The 19443-nt window shown below is 32.2% G+C and overlaps 1 protein-coding gene across 1 annotated transcript in view; it reads left to right on the top strand.

The window, feature by feature from the left end:
• The window catches only part of LOC127727159 (transcription initiation factor TFIID subunit 2-like), a 46093-nt gene that overhangs the window by 25876 nt on the left and 774 nt on the right, over positions 1-19443 (top strand). The window contains exons 13-27 of the mRNA XM_052234608.1: positions 946-1055; positions 1235-1300; positions 1793-1925; positions 5284-5403; positions 5999-6139; positions 7291-7401; positions 8374-8456; positions 8872-8988; positions 9281-9420; positions 10088-10157; positions 11339-11443; positions 12279-12378; positions 12845-12916; positions 13314-13544; positions 18797-18899. Of these exons, the coding sequence (XP_052090568.1) occupies positions 946-1055; positions 1235-1300; positions 1793-1925; positions 5284-5403; positions 5999-6139; positions 7291-7401; positions 8374-8456; positions 8872-8988; positions 9281-9420; positions 10088-10157; positions 11339-11443; positions 12279-12378; positions 12845-12916; positions 13314-13544; positions 18797-18899 (1702 nt within the window). The remainder of the gene's footprint in view (positions 1-945; positions 1056-1234; positions 1301-1792; positions 1926-5283; positions 5404-5998; positions 6140-7290; positions 7402-8373; positions 8457-8871; positions 8989-9280; positions 9421-10087; positions 10158-11338; positions 11444-12278; positions 12379-12844; positions 12917-13313; positions 13545-18796; positions 18900-19443) is intronic.

Below are 19443 nucleotides of genomic sequence, written 5' to 3' on the forward strand. Positions count from 1 at the left end.
ATCAGACAGGATCTAAGTGCTAAATTTAAGGAGCACTGAAATATGTGGTAAGTAATCAGACAGGATCTAAGTGCTACAGGAGCACTGAAATATGTGGTAAGTAAAAGTATTTACAATATGTAATTTTTAGTATATTGAAGTCTATATTAACTTATATTTGAGTGTTTTTTTTATTGCAGGGAATGAGATTTAATCAATATAAACTTCTGGTGTTATAAATGAATTGTTACCTTGACTAACATACCATGCTTTAATGGCCTAAGATAATTACATACCATATTTTCTTTTAGATACGTCTTGACCAGTAATCAGCCAAACTTCTATATTTTTTTTATGTAATAAGTGTGAGGTTGATATCAGCTAAACACATCAAGTGAAGTCATCACTTACATCTTATGTGATATTAGCTAAACACATCAAGTGAAGTCATCACTTACATCTTATGTGATATTAGCTAAACACATCAAGTGAAGTCATCACTTACATCGTATGTGATATAAGCTAAACACATCAAGTGAAGTCATCACTTACATGTTCATCTTATGTGATATTAGCTAAACACATCAAGTGAAGTCATCACTTACATCTTATGTGATATTAGCTAAACACATCAAGTGAAGTCATCACTTACATCGTATGTGATATAAGCTAAACACATCAAGTGAAGTCATCACTTACATGTTCATCTTATGTGATATTAGCTAAACACATCAAGTGAAGTCATCACTTACATCTTATGTGATATTAACTAAACACATCAAGTGAAGTCATCACTTGTGTTGATATTAGCTTAACACATTAAGTGAAGTCAACTTATGCTTTATTAAATTAAATTTTCTTCAAATAAAAATCTTATGTCGGTACTCATGAAGATTATTATAATAGTTGTAATGAAGTTCAATTGTTATTGCATATTATCTTATGTTTTTTTTAAATATTTTACAGGGTCCTTTAACAGTCACAATACAAGAATTAGATGGATCTTTTAATCATACATTTAAGATAGAAGAAAATAAGACTAAGTTTGATATAACTTGTCATTCTAAAAGCAGGAGGTAAGAAATTTGTTTTTTTATTTATATAAGATCATTTAAAGATTTAAAAAAGACACAATCTTTTACTATTATTTGAATAGAAATAAACATGTTTTCCTATTGTTATTTTTGCCTACAAAAAGTGATGCATTAATGCAAGAGTTCCGTAACACAATAATATATCCATGATTTATTTGTAGAAATAAGAAGAAAAAGATACCATTGGTGACCGGAGAGGAAGTTGATATGGATCTCAGTGCTATGGAGTAGGTTATCAAAGTTTTTTTTTTTTTAATTCAGTAAGCTAAAAATGTATATATTCTAAATTCAGACATGCATGCACAGTTTTTATTACTGTAATACATGTATGACAATGTACCAATATAAACTTTACAATAATCAAACATCTTATATAAATTGCTGGTAATATTCTATTACACCATGTACACAGAATCTCAATATCTAATCTTGCAGTGTTGTTGTTTGTCAAAGTTTGGTAATCACAGGAAATTTTAGATAAACAAAATTTCTCTGATTTCAGGGTAATTTTTATTATAAATTTATCTAATATTACTACCTCTGAGCTTTTGGTTCTGGAAACAAATTAACTGTTGCATATTTCAGTAAAGTTGATATTTTTTTTTCAAATCTAAGAATTCATGATTACTTATGAAATTTCACTTTAAACTGTCACTGTCAAAATAAAACAGAATCTATGAGATCTTTATTATTTTTTTCTTGATTATTTATCATTTTAGTGCCGATTCTCCAGTGTTATGGCTGCAGATAGATCCTAAGTTAGAACTTCTCAGACAGGTGACATTTGAACAACCAGATTACATGTGGCAATATCAACTTAAATATGAGAGAGATGTTGTCTCACAGAAGGAGGTATAACTCACACAGACTTCTTAAGAAGATTTAAGTCTTCTAGGTTTTGTAAAGTTGTACATGAGAATCAAATAAAATGTGGGTATACACCAATGTGACACAAACACAACATTAAATCAAATAGTGATAGAAGGTTTACAATACAGTTTTTAACAAAGGACAAGTAACCATACTGAAAGATTAGTATTGAGTTACCCTGAGTCAAGACATGAGTTACCCTGAGTCAAGACATTAGTTACCCTGAGTCAAGACATGAGTTACCATGAGTCAAGAAAAGAGTTACCCTAGGTCAAGACATGAGTTACCCTGAGTCAAGACATGAGTTACCCTGAGTCAATATATGAGTTACCCTGAGTCAAGACATGAGTTACCCTGAGTCAATATATGAGTTACCCTGAGTCAAGACATGAGTTACCCTGAGTCAAGGCATGAGTTACCCTGAGTCAAGAAAAGAGTTACCCTGAGTCAAGACATGAGTTACCCTGAGTCAAGACATTAGTTACCCTGAGTCAAGAAAAGAGTTACCCTGAGTCAAGACATTAGTTACCCTGAGTCAAGAAAAGAGTTACCCTGAGTCAAGACATTAGTTACCCTGAGTCAAGAAAATAGTTACCCTGAGTCAAGACATTAGTTACCCTGAGTCAAGAAAAGAGTTACCCTGAGTCAAGACATGAGTTACCCTGAGTCAAGACATGAGTTACCCTGAGTCAAGAAAAGAGTTACCCTGAGTCAAGACATGAGTTACCCTGAGTCAAGAAAAGAAATACCCTGAGTCAAACATGAGTTACCCTGAGTCAAGAAAAGAGTTACCCTGAGTCAAGACATGAGTTACCCTGAGTCAAGACATGAGTTACCCTGAATCAAGAAAAGAGTTACCCTGAGTCAAGACATGAGTTACCCTGAGTCAAGAAAAGAATTACCCTGAGTCAAACATGAGTTACCCTGAGTCAAGAAATGAATTACCCTGAGTCAAGACATGAGTTACCCTGAGTCAAGAAATGAATTACCCTGAGTCAAGACATGAGTTACCCTGAGTCAAGACAAGAGTAACCCTGAGTCAAGACAAGTTGTGAATAAATTCAACACAAAATAAACAAATATTTTCAACCAGCACCAAATTCTCAATGGTAAACAATAAACCATGAAGAGATAGTAAAAACCATGAAAACCCTGAATAAAGACAGGCACACAAACTTGTGATTGGACATAATTGATTGATTGTTGGTGTTTAACGCCACTTTCAGCACTGTTGGCTATATCATGGCGTCCATTTTTTATTGTTGGAGGAAGTCTGAGTGCTCAGAATGTACACGACCTTTGAAAGGAAAACTGGCAATCCTAGTTGATTTAGATCGGAGAACCATCTGCCATGTGCAGGGTTCAAACTCACAACTTCAGTGTTGACAGTAAAGTGGTTCTGTAGATTAACTACTTAGACCACTGATCCACCGAGGCCCCTACACAACCTCAGTGTTGACAGTTTAGTGGTTCTGTAGATTAACTACTTAGACCACTGATCCACTGAGGCCCCTACACAACCACACTGTTCACTGTTTAGTGGTTCTGTAGATTAACTACTTAGGCCACTGATCCACTGAGGCCCCTACACAACCTCAGTGTTGAGAGTTTAGTGGTACTGTAGATTAACTACTTAGACCACTGATCCACAGAGGCTCCTACACAACCTCAGTGTTGACAGTTTAGTGGTACTGTAGATTAACTACTTAGACCACTGATCCACCGAGGCCCTTACACAACCTCATTGTTGACAGTTTAGTGGTACTGTAGATTAACTACTTAGACCACTGATCCACAGAGGCCCTTACACAACCTCAGTGTTGACAGTTTAGTGGTACTGTAGATTAACTACTTAGACCACTGATCCACCGAGGCCCCTACACAGCCTCAGTGTTGACAGTTTAGTGGTTCTGTAGATTAACTACTTAGACCACTGATCCACTGAGGCCCCTACACAACCTCATTGTTGACAGTTTAGTGGTTCTGTAGATTAACTTCTTAGACCACTGATCCACCGAGGCCCCTACACAGCCTCAGTGTTGCCAGTTTAGTGGTTCTGTAGATTAACTACTTAGACCACTGATCCACCGAGGCCCCTACACAGCCTCAGTGTTGACAGTTTAGTGGTTCTGTAGATTAACTTCTTAGACCACTGATCCACCGAGGCCCCTACACAACCTCAGTGTTGACAGTTTAGTGGTACTGTAGATTAACTACTTAGACCACTGATCCACAGAGGCTCCTACACAACCTCAGTGTTGACAGTTTAGTGGTACTGTAGATTAACTACTTAGACCACTGATCCACCGAGGCCCCTACACAACCTCATTGTTGACAGTTTAGTGGTATTGTAGATTAACTACTTAGACCACTGATCTACCGAGGCCCCTACACAACCACACTGTTGACTGTTTAGTGGTTCTGTAGATTAACTACTTAGGCCACTGATCCACCGAGGCCCCCACACAACCACAGTGTTGACAGTTTAGTGGTACTGTAGATTAACTACTTAGACCACTGATCCACCGAGGCCCCTACACAACCACAGTGTTGACAGTTTAGTGGTACTGTAGATTAACTACTTAGACCACTGATCCACCGAGGCCCCTATACAACCTCAGTGTTGACAGTTTAGTGGTACTGTAGATTAACTACTTAGACCACTGATCCACAGAGGCCCCTACACAACCTCAGTGTTGACTGTTTAGTGGTTCTGTAGATTAACTACTTAGACCACTGATCCACCAAGGCCCCTACACAACCACAGTGTTGACTGTTTAGTGGTACTGTAGATTAACTACTTAGACCACTGATCCACCGAGGCCCTTACACAACCTCATTGTTGACAGTTTAGTGGTACTGTAGATTAACTACTTAGACCACTGATCCACTGAGGCCCCTACACAACCTCAGTGTTGACAGTTTAGGGGTACAGTAGATTAACTACTTAGACCACTGATCCACCGAGGCCCATACACAACCACAGTGTTGACAGTTTAGTGGTTCTGTAGATTAACTTCTTAGACCACTGATCCACCGAGGCTCCTACACAACCTCAGTGTTGACAGTTTAGTGGTTCTGTAGATTAACTTCTTAGACTACTGATCCACCGAGGCCCTGTGATGGGGTATCAAGCAAAGACATGTATGAAATATATATCATGTGTTGAGTGTCATTTGATCTATGTGATTTCTGGAATATTTGAGGGAGGATATTCGTTTTAATTGTTGAGAGTATTCCCATATTAGTTCGATATAATTATTTCTTAATTTCTTTTTTTTTTAATCATGATATCTCTTGTGTATTGATGTTTTGATACATTGTTGTATGTTCTTTGTAGGCTATTACTGCATTGGAACATTATCCCTCACCAGCAACAAGAAAAGCACTGACTGATGTATTAGAAAATGAACATTGTTTCTACAAAGTTAGAATAGATTCTGCTCAATGTTTAGCAAAGGTATGGTGTTAAAAAAGAGAAAACTTTGTTAAAAAATATATAATAGAAACATATTTTTGCTGAATAGAAAAGAAATTTCAGTGTTATTAAACATAAAGGTAGATGATTTGACTTAAAATGCATAGTGTAATTGTGGGAATATTATTGAGAGTCTCAGACAAAGAAAATCAATGAATAAAGGGTATAGCTATGTAAAATGGCAATCTCAAGTTTTTTTTTGCCCCCACCGTAGTCGACAGATTGCATTAAGTGTTACCCTTGACCTTCCGTCTTTCCATCCTTCTGTCTTTCTGTCTCATTTTCCTTGCCAAGCTTGAGCAGGGGCATTTGTGTCTTTAGACACATTCTTCTTTTTCGTTTCAGGAGGATGTGCATTGCATTTTTTAAATTGTGATTTTTGGCATGCTCAGTACTTGCCATTGATTTATAGAATTTTATCAATAATTGTATTTCTATTTTTTAGCAAAGATGACACACAAATCAAATAATATGCTGTTTTGTATTCTTTAACTTATTTTTTGGAACCATGACAATTATATCCATAAAATCATGGCAAACATTGAAACTATTTTATTACATTATTTTGTGATTATAGGTAGCCAACTCCATGGTAACCTCATGGGCAGGACCCCCAGCAATGATGACCATTTTTAGGAAGATCTTTGGATCACACTCTTGTCCAGCCATTATAAGACAAAATAACTTCTCAAATTTTCAGCATTATTTTCTATTAAAGGTATAATATCAATAAAATGCTTGCTATATGTCATTGAGACTGCAACCCAATGGCACAAATAACCAAAAGACACATAGAGTTTACATATCTTTATCTCTTATTCTTTAATATGAAGAAATCTATGCTGTATGCAAAATAAACAATTGTATAGTTCATTGCATAGTACAAAAAAAATGTTTTTGTTGATATGACATTTGCTGTATATTGCAAAAAAATGAAATGCATTTAAAAAATTTGTAAGGGTTCTGCGGAACCCAGTGTCTCGCCTACTTTTGCTGTTAGTCGCAGGCTCAACAAAAATGGGGAAAAAATTATTAAAAATTTTCCTCTAGATACTATCTTTTGATTTTAAGAAGCTTCTATCCAAGTTTGGTAAAAATCCAGGATGGTTTATAAATCTAATAAATGTTTTAAAAATTTAACTGCAGACTGTATGTAATGTTAACTGGAAGAAAAACTAAGTCCATTTATAAGTAATATACGGAAAAACAGGCAATAAATTTTTACAAAATTTCCTACTAGATACTAGCTTTTGATCATAAACAAGCTTCTGTCCAAGTTTGGTACAAATCCAGGATAGTTTAAGAAAGTTGTTAAGATTTTAAAAACTTTAATCACAGAGTGAATGTAATGTTAACTGGCAGAAAAACTAAGTCCATTTATAAGTAAAATACGGATAAACAGGATTTTTTTTTACAAAATTTACTTCTGGATACTATCTTATGATCATAAACAAGCTTCTGTCCAAGTTTGGTAGAAATCCAGGATAGTTTAAGAAAGTTATTAAAATTTCAAAAACTTTAACCACAGAGTGAATATTTGTGGACGCCGCCGCCGACAGAATGTAGGATCGCTATGTCTCGCTTTTGCGACAAAAGTCGCAGACTCGACAAAAAGTTCTTTTTACAATTGATTGATACAAGTAAAGTTATTTGAGGACTCCAGTAGACCCTCTCTTAATAGCCTATTATTTTTATGACCTAAATATTTGTTTAGCAAAAGTTTTTTAAACTGAGATATTGTAAATGTCCCATCAGTTATACAACTTGAGTTTTTGTGAAAATCAAGATATTCATTAGTGGAGATTGATCAATCTTGTTTATTGCAAAAATATGTGTGTGTGTGTTTTAATTTTTTTAATATTATTTCAGACAATTCCACGTGCCATGGCCCATTTAAGAAATCTACATGCTATATGCCCACCTGAGGTGTTTGAATTCATTATGGGACTGTTCAAGTACAATGATAACAGCAGAAATAAGGTAAAGTAAGCAAAACAGGCAGATGGTTGTCTAGATATAAAAGGTTAGCAGATGGTTGTCTAGATATAAAAGGTTAGCAGATGGTTGTCTAGATATAAAAGGTTAGCAGATGGTTGTCTAGATATAAAAGGTTAGCAGATGGTTGTCTAGATATAAAAGGTTAGCAGATGGTTGTCTAGCTATAAAAGGTTAGCAGAAGGTTGTCCAGATATAAAAGGTTAGCAAATGGTTGTCTAGATATAAAAGGTTAGCCATATGACAGAATACATTGAAGTTAAACATTGTAAAGGAAGACATTGTTGTTTGTCAAAGATTGGTGATAATTGGAAATTCACAAAAGAAAATTTCATGAAAAATGCTAATAAGATATAAATACAATTTTTGAAGTTTCATCATTGCCAATTCCTTTGAAATGTGGATGAAACAACTTTGATAGGGGCTTAGGAGTACCTTCTTTGTCCATTTCCATGTATGTCAACAGCCAGTCCACAGATATTGATTTTGATGGAGCGATATATGATCTTAATTTTGAGTGCAGATGGGACTTTGAAAGTCTTGCCATGCATCATCAGATGATGGTTAGATGACCTGTATTTCAAGGTTCAATAGCTGTAAATTGTGAGATAAAAATCAGCTTTTTGATATTTATTGAACATGAAATCATAACCTTGTGTAGTTGGAATATAACATCTTTCCAACAAAGTTATTTCACTCTGACATACTGTGATATCCCCTTCAATCATATAGCTTGTGTTAAGATGCATCTAGAGAACAGCATCTACAAAAAATGGATAACTTTGACCTACAATTTAAACCTGTGAAGTTTTACATCCAAGATCTTTATTTCTCAGGTGGTAACTGACCTTACAAAAATAACTGAAATAAATGCTCAGTACTTATTCTAAGTTTACACTATGAAACTTTTAATATTTGAATGTACTGACACAATGGAAGTGTTTTTGACTATTTCAGTATTCTGATTGTTACTACAGAGCCTCATTGATAGATGCTGCTGCAGCAACAATTACACCAGCTATTACTATCATTGGTAGTGGGTAAGTGATGGACTATTGCATTGTTAAGCTTTCCTAGGATCCTGATATAAGAAAATTCATATGCTAAAGGCCTTTTAAATAACCTTTAACACATTTTGATCAACTAGAATTATCTGTAGAAATAATGTTTTACTTTTTCAGTTGAGGCTGTGAAATCCATTCTACTTTTGAATTATGTATTTTGAAAAAGTATTATTCAATGCATAAAGGTTGAATATGTGGATAGGTAGCCGATTGGATTAGTAATTTCAAGCAGTTTATGGAATGTAATTTTCAAAGTTCAGCGAGAGAAAAAAAAACCCATTTACTACTTGTTCATGAAATTTTATCTGTGACATTTTTTAGTGTAATTTTATATGATTCAAAATTACTGCATGCTAAAACAATTTGGTGAAAATGAATTGTTTCATTTTAGTCAAGGATTGAGTACAGACAGTCTGACAACAGAGGCCAAGAGAATTCTGGAGGAAATCACAAGATGTCTTAACCTAGAGAAATTATTGCCATGCTATAGACATGTAGTCACTGTTAGGTAAATAGAATTATGGAAGAAATATACTATATATCTTTTATCTTTAAACAAATATCAGTGTCAGATGTGAAAATTGGTCAATAGTTGTAAACTTTTTTATTAACACCCATAGTGTTAAATATTTCATTTCTCAACAATTTCACTGCAACTATTGTACATAGCTTATTATCTTTTACAATTCATTTTGTAACTCTCTTTTCCTACACAATTATAATGTTTCAAATTCTCCCCTATGGTAGCTTGGTGCCATCTTTTAACTTGATTTAGTTAGTTTGACATGTATATATTTCAGTTGTTTAAAGGCTATCAGAATTCTCCAGAAGAATGGCCATCTGACAACAGATTCTACTTTCTTCATTAACTATGCCCAGTATGGTGTGTTTAGAGATGTCAGAATCACAGCTTTAGAATGTTTAGTAGATGTCATCAAAAGTAAGCAAATTTTGCTCTAAACATGACAGATTAAACATAATATATGTAAAGGGGGATATTATTCTTTAAATACCCATTTTCATGTATTTCATGGTTGGAAGGTAAACCACAAATATAAATGTTCAATGAAGTACACATTTTTTTAAGGCTTGTATGTAGACTTTGGCAAAAACATGAAATTAAATATCTGCTCACATGCAATTTTTCCTCAATCCACAAATTGCTACCCTCGAAATTAATTGAATCCACATTAACCAATTTTCATTTATATTACATATATGATATTTCTTGTGTCCATTTAGTTCATAGTTTGTTGTTTGTTTCTATCCAAATAATTGACCTGTTTTGTAATAACATTGAATAATAAAACTATCCCTGAAAATTAAGTGTTTTATGAATAGGAATAATAAACTGACAGTAATTTTTTCATCATAGATTCAATTCAAATCGTAAGCGAGACATTTATTATTTTATTAAGATGGGGTATTTAGATGTGTTATCAGTTCATTAGTTACTTATTGATTTTATTAATATTAGTGAAACTCATAAATTAATCTTGCTTGGTAAAGTTTAAATTTTTCCATGTAATTTCTAGTTGAAAAAAAGAAAAAGAGGGCTACCCAGTCTTACCTGATATATAAATAATAGTCTTTGACTGTATTTACAGCTGATCTGATGCCTGGTGATTTATACTGGTTACTTGATCTCATTGAATCTGACAGAGATAAACATGTTTGGTAGGTCTTATTTCCTAATATAAAAATAAGGAGATGTGATATTTCGCCAATGAGACAATTATCCACAAGAGACCAAATGACAAGGATGTTAAAACTATACGGCACTGTATGGCCTTCAAAAGTAAGTAAAATGCATACTGTATAGTAACCTATAAAAGACCCTGGCATGACAAACTGTAAAACAATTCAAAAGAAAAAAACAACAGCCTGATTTATGCTAAAAATAATATAAGAAAACAAATGTGGCAGATAGCCACCAACAATAACCACTGAATTACCTGACCAGGGACAGACATATAACAAATGTGGCAGATAGCAACCAACAACAACCACGGAATAACCTTACTAGGGACAGACTTATAAATAATGTGGCATGTTAAACACGATTGTCAGCACTCAACCGTAAGTGTTCATGAATGTATAGCAATAACTATTTAGTCATGTACTTATTTAAAAAACAAAATCAAAATTAAACTTATAATTCATAACACGTATTTGACATAAGTTTACAGTTTTATATGTAAAACATTTTTATTGAACTGCATGTTTTGTTCAGATAGAAGTTTAGTCAAAATCAAAATTCATCTTGTGTTTCTGGATAAAACTTCATTTGGAATGTTCAGAACCAAACGTTTGAAACATGAAGATGTATAATTACAAATGGAAGTATGAAGGGGTCTTAAAGAGTAGCCACATATCATTGTATCCAACTAAATATTTGTACATTTAACCAGATTCTTAGTTAACATATGTGAAGCCATGCATTACCAATATTGTAATAAAACATTCGGTCAAATATGCAGACTAGTAAATTTTGAAGGCAGTGAACAAATGTAATGTGATCAATTTTTCATCAGAAATGAAGTCAACAAACAAGTTATAAAACTTTTATTTTGATAATGTTACTGCAGTTGATTACCTAAGAGTGTGATGTAAAAATCTCTTTCATCACAAACTCCTGTTTCAACACAGTAAAATCACAGGTTTGAAAGAAAGAATTTTTAAATATTTCATGGATATTTTACTTTTCATTTCAATAATCAAATAATAAGATATTCTTTGCATAAATTTCCATTTCAATAATCAAATAAAAAGATATTCTTTGTATAAATAGTAATAGTAAATCTCACATTGTATTGTTTAGCAAAAATTAGTATCAAAATTGCCTATTTATTTTTAAGCCATATAGCTATGAGACAATTGATAGAGAATCCACCGTTCAAAAGAATGGAACACAATCCACTTCATACCGAGGACTTGGTGGAAAGGCTGTGGAAAATGATGAAGTAAGTTAGTTTAAATCTCAGTATTTAGTAAATCAAATGAAGAACACAGTCAAAAATAAAAAGAATGAAGGCAGAAATGAAAGCTGATTGTTTATGAATGCTGTTACACTAAATGCTGATTGATTGATTGATTAGTGTTTTAAGCCACTTTCTGCACTATTGGTTATTTCATGGTGGTCAGTGGAGGAAGTCTTAGTGACCAGAGAGAACCATTGACCTTCGACAGGAAAACTGATAATCCTAGTCAATGAAGATTGTAAGTCAAGCGCACCTGCCATGGGCAGTGTTTGAAATCACAACCTCAGTGTTGACAGGCTAGTGATACAGTAGTTGAACAACTTAGACCACTGGGCTACCGATCCTTATATACTAAATGCGTATCAGTGATAAATACATCATGGTATAGGGATGAACGGGAAATAAAATGGCCTTGATAAAAAAAAGATATAAGGAAATAGCTTACACGTTGCTTTTTTACCAATTTGCACAAAACACAGTGAATAATAAGATTTGAGAAAGAAAGCTTGTGAAATAATATTTCAAATAAGTTGCTTGGTAACACCCGCAATGTATTTTATGAAATTGATTTTTTGGTGCAAAATTTTGTTTTATAAAATCGTTAATTTATGTGGAGTGCACTTGCATCATTATCATGAAAACAATTGATGTTTATCTTATTGGCATTATCAGTAAAAGTTCAAGGAACGTATTGCTTACTATTTTACCAATTATTTTACATGTAATATTACAATTAGAAGCAATGAATTTGGAGAAATAATGTATAAAATATCCATGATTTCAATTAGAGTAATCATTTTTTTAATTTGATTTTCAGTTCGACATTGTCACATGACAGTAGACTAAGATGTGATGTTGCTGACCTATATTTTACATTGTATGGTAGAACTAGGCCAACTTGTCTTGTCATTCCAGATGTAAGAACTCCAATATTTATTAATGAAAACAATAAATAGATTCTTATATAAATTTGAACTATTTTCAGTCTCACTTTTCCATATTGTTTTCGTAGAAATTAATAAAACAATTTATAGCACATGTATGTAAAAATTTGCCATCTTGAAATATCTGTAGTATGATACAGGGTAGATGTACAAGACAGAAATACTACAGTATTTAATTAATTTGATATTCAGATAATATGGATTCAGTAAAAAAAAATCTAAATAATGTTGATCTTTTGATAAAATATCTCTTTCAAGTAAGTCCCAGAGCTTGCATGCACACATAATTGTAGTTCATGTGGACCAGTTTGTTGATAATCTTTGAAGCAACCAGTTTGTTGACACTATGACTAAACCATTGATTATGTATCCTGTATTACTGCATTCAGTATGTACTGTTTTTAAAGATATCTATATGATTGCTGACTTTTGATTTTAGAACCTTGTTGTATTAAACCTTAAAGACAAGAAGACAAGAATGAATCCTGCCATTGTTCCTGAAGAACTGGAGGTTTGTATATATCTTTGTCAAATGGGGTACAAATAATACAGTTTAAATGTTCAGATGGAAACAGTAACCATGTGATAATTTGAAATTCTGCATAATTGAATATATAATTCTGACTTTTAATGACAAGTGCTTTTTATTTTAATAGCTACTTTTTTCGATTTTCTGCTGCTATTATTCCATTATGCATGGAATAAATCATAATTTGCGAAAAACTATTGCAAAAGAATTATTACTGTTTGATGCTGTCAGTATTGTTATTTTTTCTGGCTTCTCACACTTTTTCCATAATCAGTCAACACTTGTTTTTTATATTGAACTCATCATGTGTTACAATTTTCACAGAAAATCTATCAGCTGATTTTAAAAAAGTACAAACATTTGAATATGTTCATTTTAGGACATGTTTGAAAGTGATGACGATGATGAAATGAATTTAAACTCCAGTATGAATGCAGCTGAATCTGATGACAAAGAAATAAATGTTATGGATGTGTCACCACTCAAAGATGACGTCAGTCTGAAACGTAAAAGTGACATGGCATTTGATCTAATTAAGTCTGATCATGGTATGATTACAGAATTCATGCAGAATGAAGACAGTAACTCAGAATTTAAGTTCAAACTCAAGGTAAGGTCAAACAGGGTCTGTTTGATGAATATACCACACAAAATTTTGGAAACTTGTTACCAATGAATATTTACAATTTGTTTTTTTTTTGTAAACATTAAAAATTTGTCAAGCTCATTATTCATATTTCTTATGATAGGGAGATATTTTATGAATAATATGTTTAACTTGTCAGTTTATCTTGTTGATATTACATTGAAAGAAATATTTCCATCCATTTTGATTTAAACTAATGATGTTTAATGATTTATCTGTTTTGCATGACTTATAAAATCAACTCCATTACAGATAGCATATAAAAATTGTGAATTCATTAAAATTCCAAGAGTAAGTGAAATGTTTGGGTTTCTTATTTATTTCTGTTAGTTCTGTTTAATTTTTGAAAATATTATTATTGGTTTTTTTTACAGTTCGTAATTTTTCCAATTTTCCATATAATGTTATTTTGTAATTAGAATTTCCTTTTACATGTAAAAAAAAAAGGGTTTTTGAGTATCTGACCTCCTTGTTGGTGTTGAACTTGTCTCCCCATTATGGGGGCTTAATAGTTAGATTCCTGACTAGGTCAAACCAATCACATTAAAAGAAATTACGTACATAAAATTATTATACATTGTCTAAAAATATTAAATTAATTTGTACAAGGCTTAGAAACAGTTAGAATGCTAGGCTGAAGAGAGTACAATGGTTGTTATCTTTTTACTGCAACTTTACAACTGTTCCAAATTAAATATTTTGGTAGAAACCAATAATTTTGAATTTGAAGTGGAAAAAAGACGTAAAAATTCTGAGAACTTGTATTCTTTCATGACGTTATATATAAAACTCTAGGAAACACATTATAAATGTCACAAACAAAGGCTTTATATGATCTGTGGCTGTTTATCACAAATGTTTAAACTGTCAATGCATTTTGACTACAAAAATAGTACAGTTGCAGTTTGAATTGTTGTTTTTTTTTTTTTCTCTCAACAAAGATCAACTATTTAGGATTAAGAGCAAGTGCTGGTTATGGGGAGTTAAATAAAAATGTCTTAATGGAAGGACATTTCTTCCTTTGGACAATTCCCTTGTTGGCTAGTCTAGCTAAGCATGTTAATCTAATACAAAGTAGGGTTCATAATTTAATCACACTAGTGTATTTTTATCCATAAAATTGCTGGAAGCAACCAAATATCACAAATAAAAAGCAGGTAATGCCAAAACACATAATTCAAAGCGCCTGATGATGTCAGTTTTCTCTCTATTATTATCAAAACATCCAATTTTCCTTTGATCTAGTGCCTCCTTAAAATATTATATTTACTTACACATTTATTGTTTGATGTTTGTAGTATTAGTTCACCTGATCAAATTCCATGGGATCTTTTGTCATTACTTGGTGTCTGTCACTGTGGACATCATCTGTATGTCAGCATTTCCTGTTTCTTCTTGAAAATCACTGAACAGAACCTTGAAATCAGATTTCCTGTGTTTGTGCAAAATATTTACTTGAATTGTTTAAATTTGAATTGGTTATCACTATATCAAATCATAATCATCAGCTAATTATGAATTTGAATGCTTTGACAAAATATTATTATATGATATGAATAAACAATTTTAAAATTACAACTAAAGAATTATGTTCAATAAGGCCCTAAAATAGCCCTTATTTCTAGCTTAAATTTCAAATAAGAATTTATTGACCAATATTACCATTAATCATTGTTAAAACAATGACTACATAGGAAATATACCTTTTTGTTGAAAATTTATGTATAAGCGTTCTTTTCATAACATCAAAAATAGCACACATTTTGATTTTCCAAGTATTAAAAGTAAAGAAAACTGGTAAATTTCCATAGATTTTTTGGACTAGAAAAATAGAGTGCATGCATAGACAAGTAAGATGTTTTAAGATAATGTTTGTTATATATAGATTCTACCACTGCATCGAGTGTGATACGATATTTATCCACTCGAGACAGTTAAATTTTCAAATTTAAAACGTGAGGCTCGCCGAGCGTTTTAAATATTTAAAATTTAACTGTCGAGAGTGGATAAATATCGTATTACACAAGATTTGGTGGTGGAATCTGTTCCTCTCATGATTTTCAAACAATACACAGGCAAATCTATTTCGTCTTTTCGAATGATCTGCAAAAAGATGTGTTCTTTCTATGTGACGTCATCAGGCATGGTCGCCTTTTTTCATGCCGTCACAATAGGAAATTCAGAGGAAAGCAAGAAAATTCGACGTCTTAATCGGATTTTAACCAATGAAGAACTGAGATCAAACGAACCACACGTTGATTAAATTTTTTTTTATACAATGGGTGCAGAAAGGGATAAATTGACGAAGAGTTAGAGAAAACATTATACATATCTGATATGAATATTTCGTTTGTCACAGCCTGCACTCTATGTTTCCTAGGCCTAAATTTGGTAGAAATCCAGATGATTTTGTCAACTTTCATTAAAATCTCTATTTTTGGCCAATTTGGGTTGTAAGTGTTAACACTTTAAGAGAAAAGCTGCACGAAAATAGTTCTATTTCACTTTCTCGTGTGTCTTTTCATCAACTTGAAATATTTTTTATCTTCAAACTATGAAATTAATATTGGGGCCAAATATGGCACTTATTGAACTTATTCTTTTCTGTTATTTTAAGTTTATCTCATTTAATAACCCTGTGAATCACCACTTTTCCAATATTTTCAAGGTGTCAAAATTATGTGACTTTCTCGTATTATATAATATTTATTTATAATATTGTTTTCTTTAAAGATGAAAATCATGTAATATGTCTTTTCTTTTGAATAGTAAATTATCTACATATGTATGAGTTTGTTAATTAAAGTACTGAATCTGTTCTTACCTTTAGTAAAATGCATATTTGCATGCTGTGTTTTAAATTACTCACAGGGAACCAGTATGGAGCAAACAAGTGATACCATGGCAACAGATAAGAAAACACCTAAAACACCTGTCACTTCTTCTTCAGCAAATCTGTCTTTTGCTACGGAGCTTTCGAAGTTTGTTGGGGTACAATTTTAGCTTTTTTCCTTAACTTTTTTTTATGTAGTCTGCTGTTCATTGCCTGTAATGCTAGCTCTTATTCCTGTCTTTTTTTTTGTCATCTAAGTTACATGTTTTATGTTACTGATAAACAAATATTTGAATGGCTGTAAGAAATTCTGAGTATAAACAGCATGATTTGAAATGCCAGCTGATCCACTTGATAGAGACTGTAAAATTTTGCAAGCACACAAGCTACTGTTTATATACAATAAAATATAAAACACTGTGTAAACTACTTGTTAAATGATGGTCTGGGCTGCCCATTATTTTGTTGTTGTTTTATTTTAATCCTATGGGCTATGTTTTATAAGCTTTTAACATTTCAAGGTGCACACTAATAATAGTTATAATATTTAATTGATTATGTATTTTTCCATGATTTTAAATCTACTTGATGATTTCAAGAAACAAAATTTCATGGTATTATTATATGAAATAAAATTCAGTATTAACATAAATTTTAGACTTTTTAAACAGAAGATTGCGAGTACAATTTTGAACTAAAAATAGTGATACTCACCATAGTAATGGTTAGCTTGATAGTATGTAAGCTTGTTGATAGCTTCAGTTAAAAATGTTTGTGTTTGGCATAGTTTTGATTGCACGCATAAGGTACCAACCATTCATCTTTTATGGGTTAATAATTTTTTTGTTATTAAAGTTAAAAAAAAATATGAGTCCTGAGAAAAAATCCATGGCCCCTTCAAAAGATGAATGGTCAGTGCTTAACCACTGAATTTTGTGTCAGTTTTGCAGTAGAAATGAAACATAAGAATCACTATCTATTGTCTTGTATTGCTATCGTTATCACACTGGTTACAATCAAAAGCATGCATATGATATCCAATTTAATTGTAATTGGTCAATTTTGTTTAAATTTTAATAACAGCTATTTTTGGTGCATGAAAGAAGACATCAAGTCTTCTGAAATCTAATACTGCCGGCTGGTCAAGTCTAAACAAAGTACGTTTTCAGGAGTGTTTCTGTATCCCTTTCTGTGCTTTACAATTTTAACTCATCTCGACACAGATTTGTAGACATGATCAGTAACAAGTTTGTAAAATAGCATCTTCATCATTTTATGAAATAAAGACAAAGAACAAATGTACAGTAACCCCGAATTCGGGCATGTATAGACAGCGTTTTTTTTACTTCAAAATTAAAATTGCCAGGCAGGGGTGCGAATTATAGAGTACAATCAAACAGGGGTGTGGATTATAGAGTACAAAATCAGACAGGGTGTAGATTATAGAGTACAATCAGGCAGGAGTGCAGATTATAGAGTACAATCGGGCAGGAGGTGTATTATAGAGTTCGATTAAAGCAAGAAATAAAAGAAAAACTTGATTTCGCGAACTGTTACATGTTTAAAATAACATTGATTCAGATAAATCGATGTCACATGAAGCAAGCAGTTTCAGCTAGATAAATCGATGTCACATGAAGCAAGCAGTTTCAGCTAGATACTGCAAAATATCAACATCTTGAGCTGACTAGATAGGTCATAATTGGTGACCAAAAATTTGTTTTGGTTGTAAAATGCATTTATTTCTAGACCACTAATCAGAAACCAAAGACTACAGACTATTCTACAGAAAATAAAATTGTTCACCTTTTATTTTACTATAAGTTGGCATCATTATGGTTTTAATAATCTGGTTCAAAGTACTTTCTCATCAGAAACTCTATCTACCAGTAACAACCAAACATAAACAGATATCTATCAGTAACAACCAAACATAAACAGATATCTTTTTGTTAATTGTGTCATGGGGTTGCTGTTGTTTTTTTTCTCATTTCACAACTTCCTGGCAAAGGGGTTGGATTTTGAGATTTTTTTAAAGTGATGTCCTAACTGGAAGTCATAAAAATGGTTCCATCAGCTGTTTATGTGTAATGAGTAATTTGTCAGCTGTTTAGATTCTTAACTTTTATAGTATGGTTAGTAGATATTATTTCACAAATTGATATGTTTACTTTTTCATTTCACTGGTTTAAGAAACGTATGTCTAGTGTCTTCCTGTTGACTGTTAACTTGTGAACTAGCACATTAACTATCTAGCTCAGCCTGTTAGTCTAGTACAAAGCATATTAATATCACATTTAACATGTATTTTTGATTTGTGTGATGCATTTTGACGTTTATTACAGAATATAAATGACTTGAGTGCCGATATTTGTGTTTGTAGGTCAAACCAGAAGAAGATATAACAGTAGCATCCTCCTTTACCAAAGAATCAGATAGATTAAGTGATGACTCTATGTCACCATCACAATCAAGTTCTGCTCCAGGTTGGTATTACAATATCATCCTTTTTATATCCCCACCAATACCATAATTATTGTTTAAATTTAAAGAACAAGTCCTATTTTTTCATAAAAACGAGTTGCCAACAGAGATCAACAGAAGGATACAAATATCTTTTTAGAAAGTTCTTAATCATTGTTTGCAAAAATAAACACCATGAATGTAAAACTCATAGTCTTAATGTGTATTTTGACAGAATGAATAAGTAAAGCATGCATGAGAAAGAAGTTAAAAAAAAAAACCTAATGTAGATGAGGATTTAAAAAAAAAATTTAAACAAATCTCATCATTATTTCAAGTATTTTATAAATGATTCAAGGCAGGAAATCTTTTATATTACTATGAAACAAGCAGTTTATTACATCATAAAAACAACACCTTCAATGTAAAATAACTCATTCTAAATCATATTTCATTTTGAATATTATTTGTGTAGATCTTGTTTTCCTTTATAGAAAAAAAACTGTTCTGTTTAGATACCGTCTGTTTGCACACGGAAATCTTAAGAAAGTATTATCTCGTCAATAA

This window comes from Mytilus californianus, unplaced genomic scaffold (genome assembly GCF_021869535.1).
Source record: "Mytilus californianus isolate M0D057914Y unplaced genomic scaffold, xbMytCali1.0.p SCAF_19, whole genome shotgun sequence".
Classification (NCBI taxonomy): domain Eukaryota; kingdom Metazoa; phylum Mollusca; class Bivalvia; order Mytilida; family Mytilidae; genus Mytilus; species Mytilus californianus.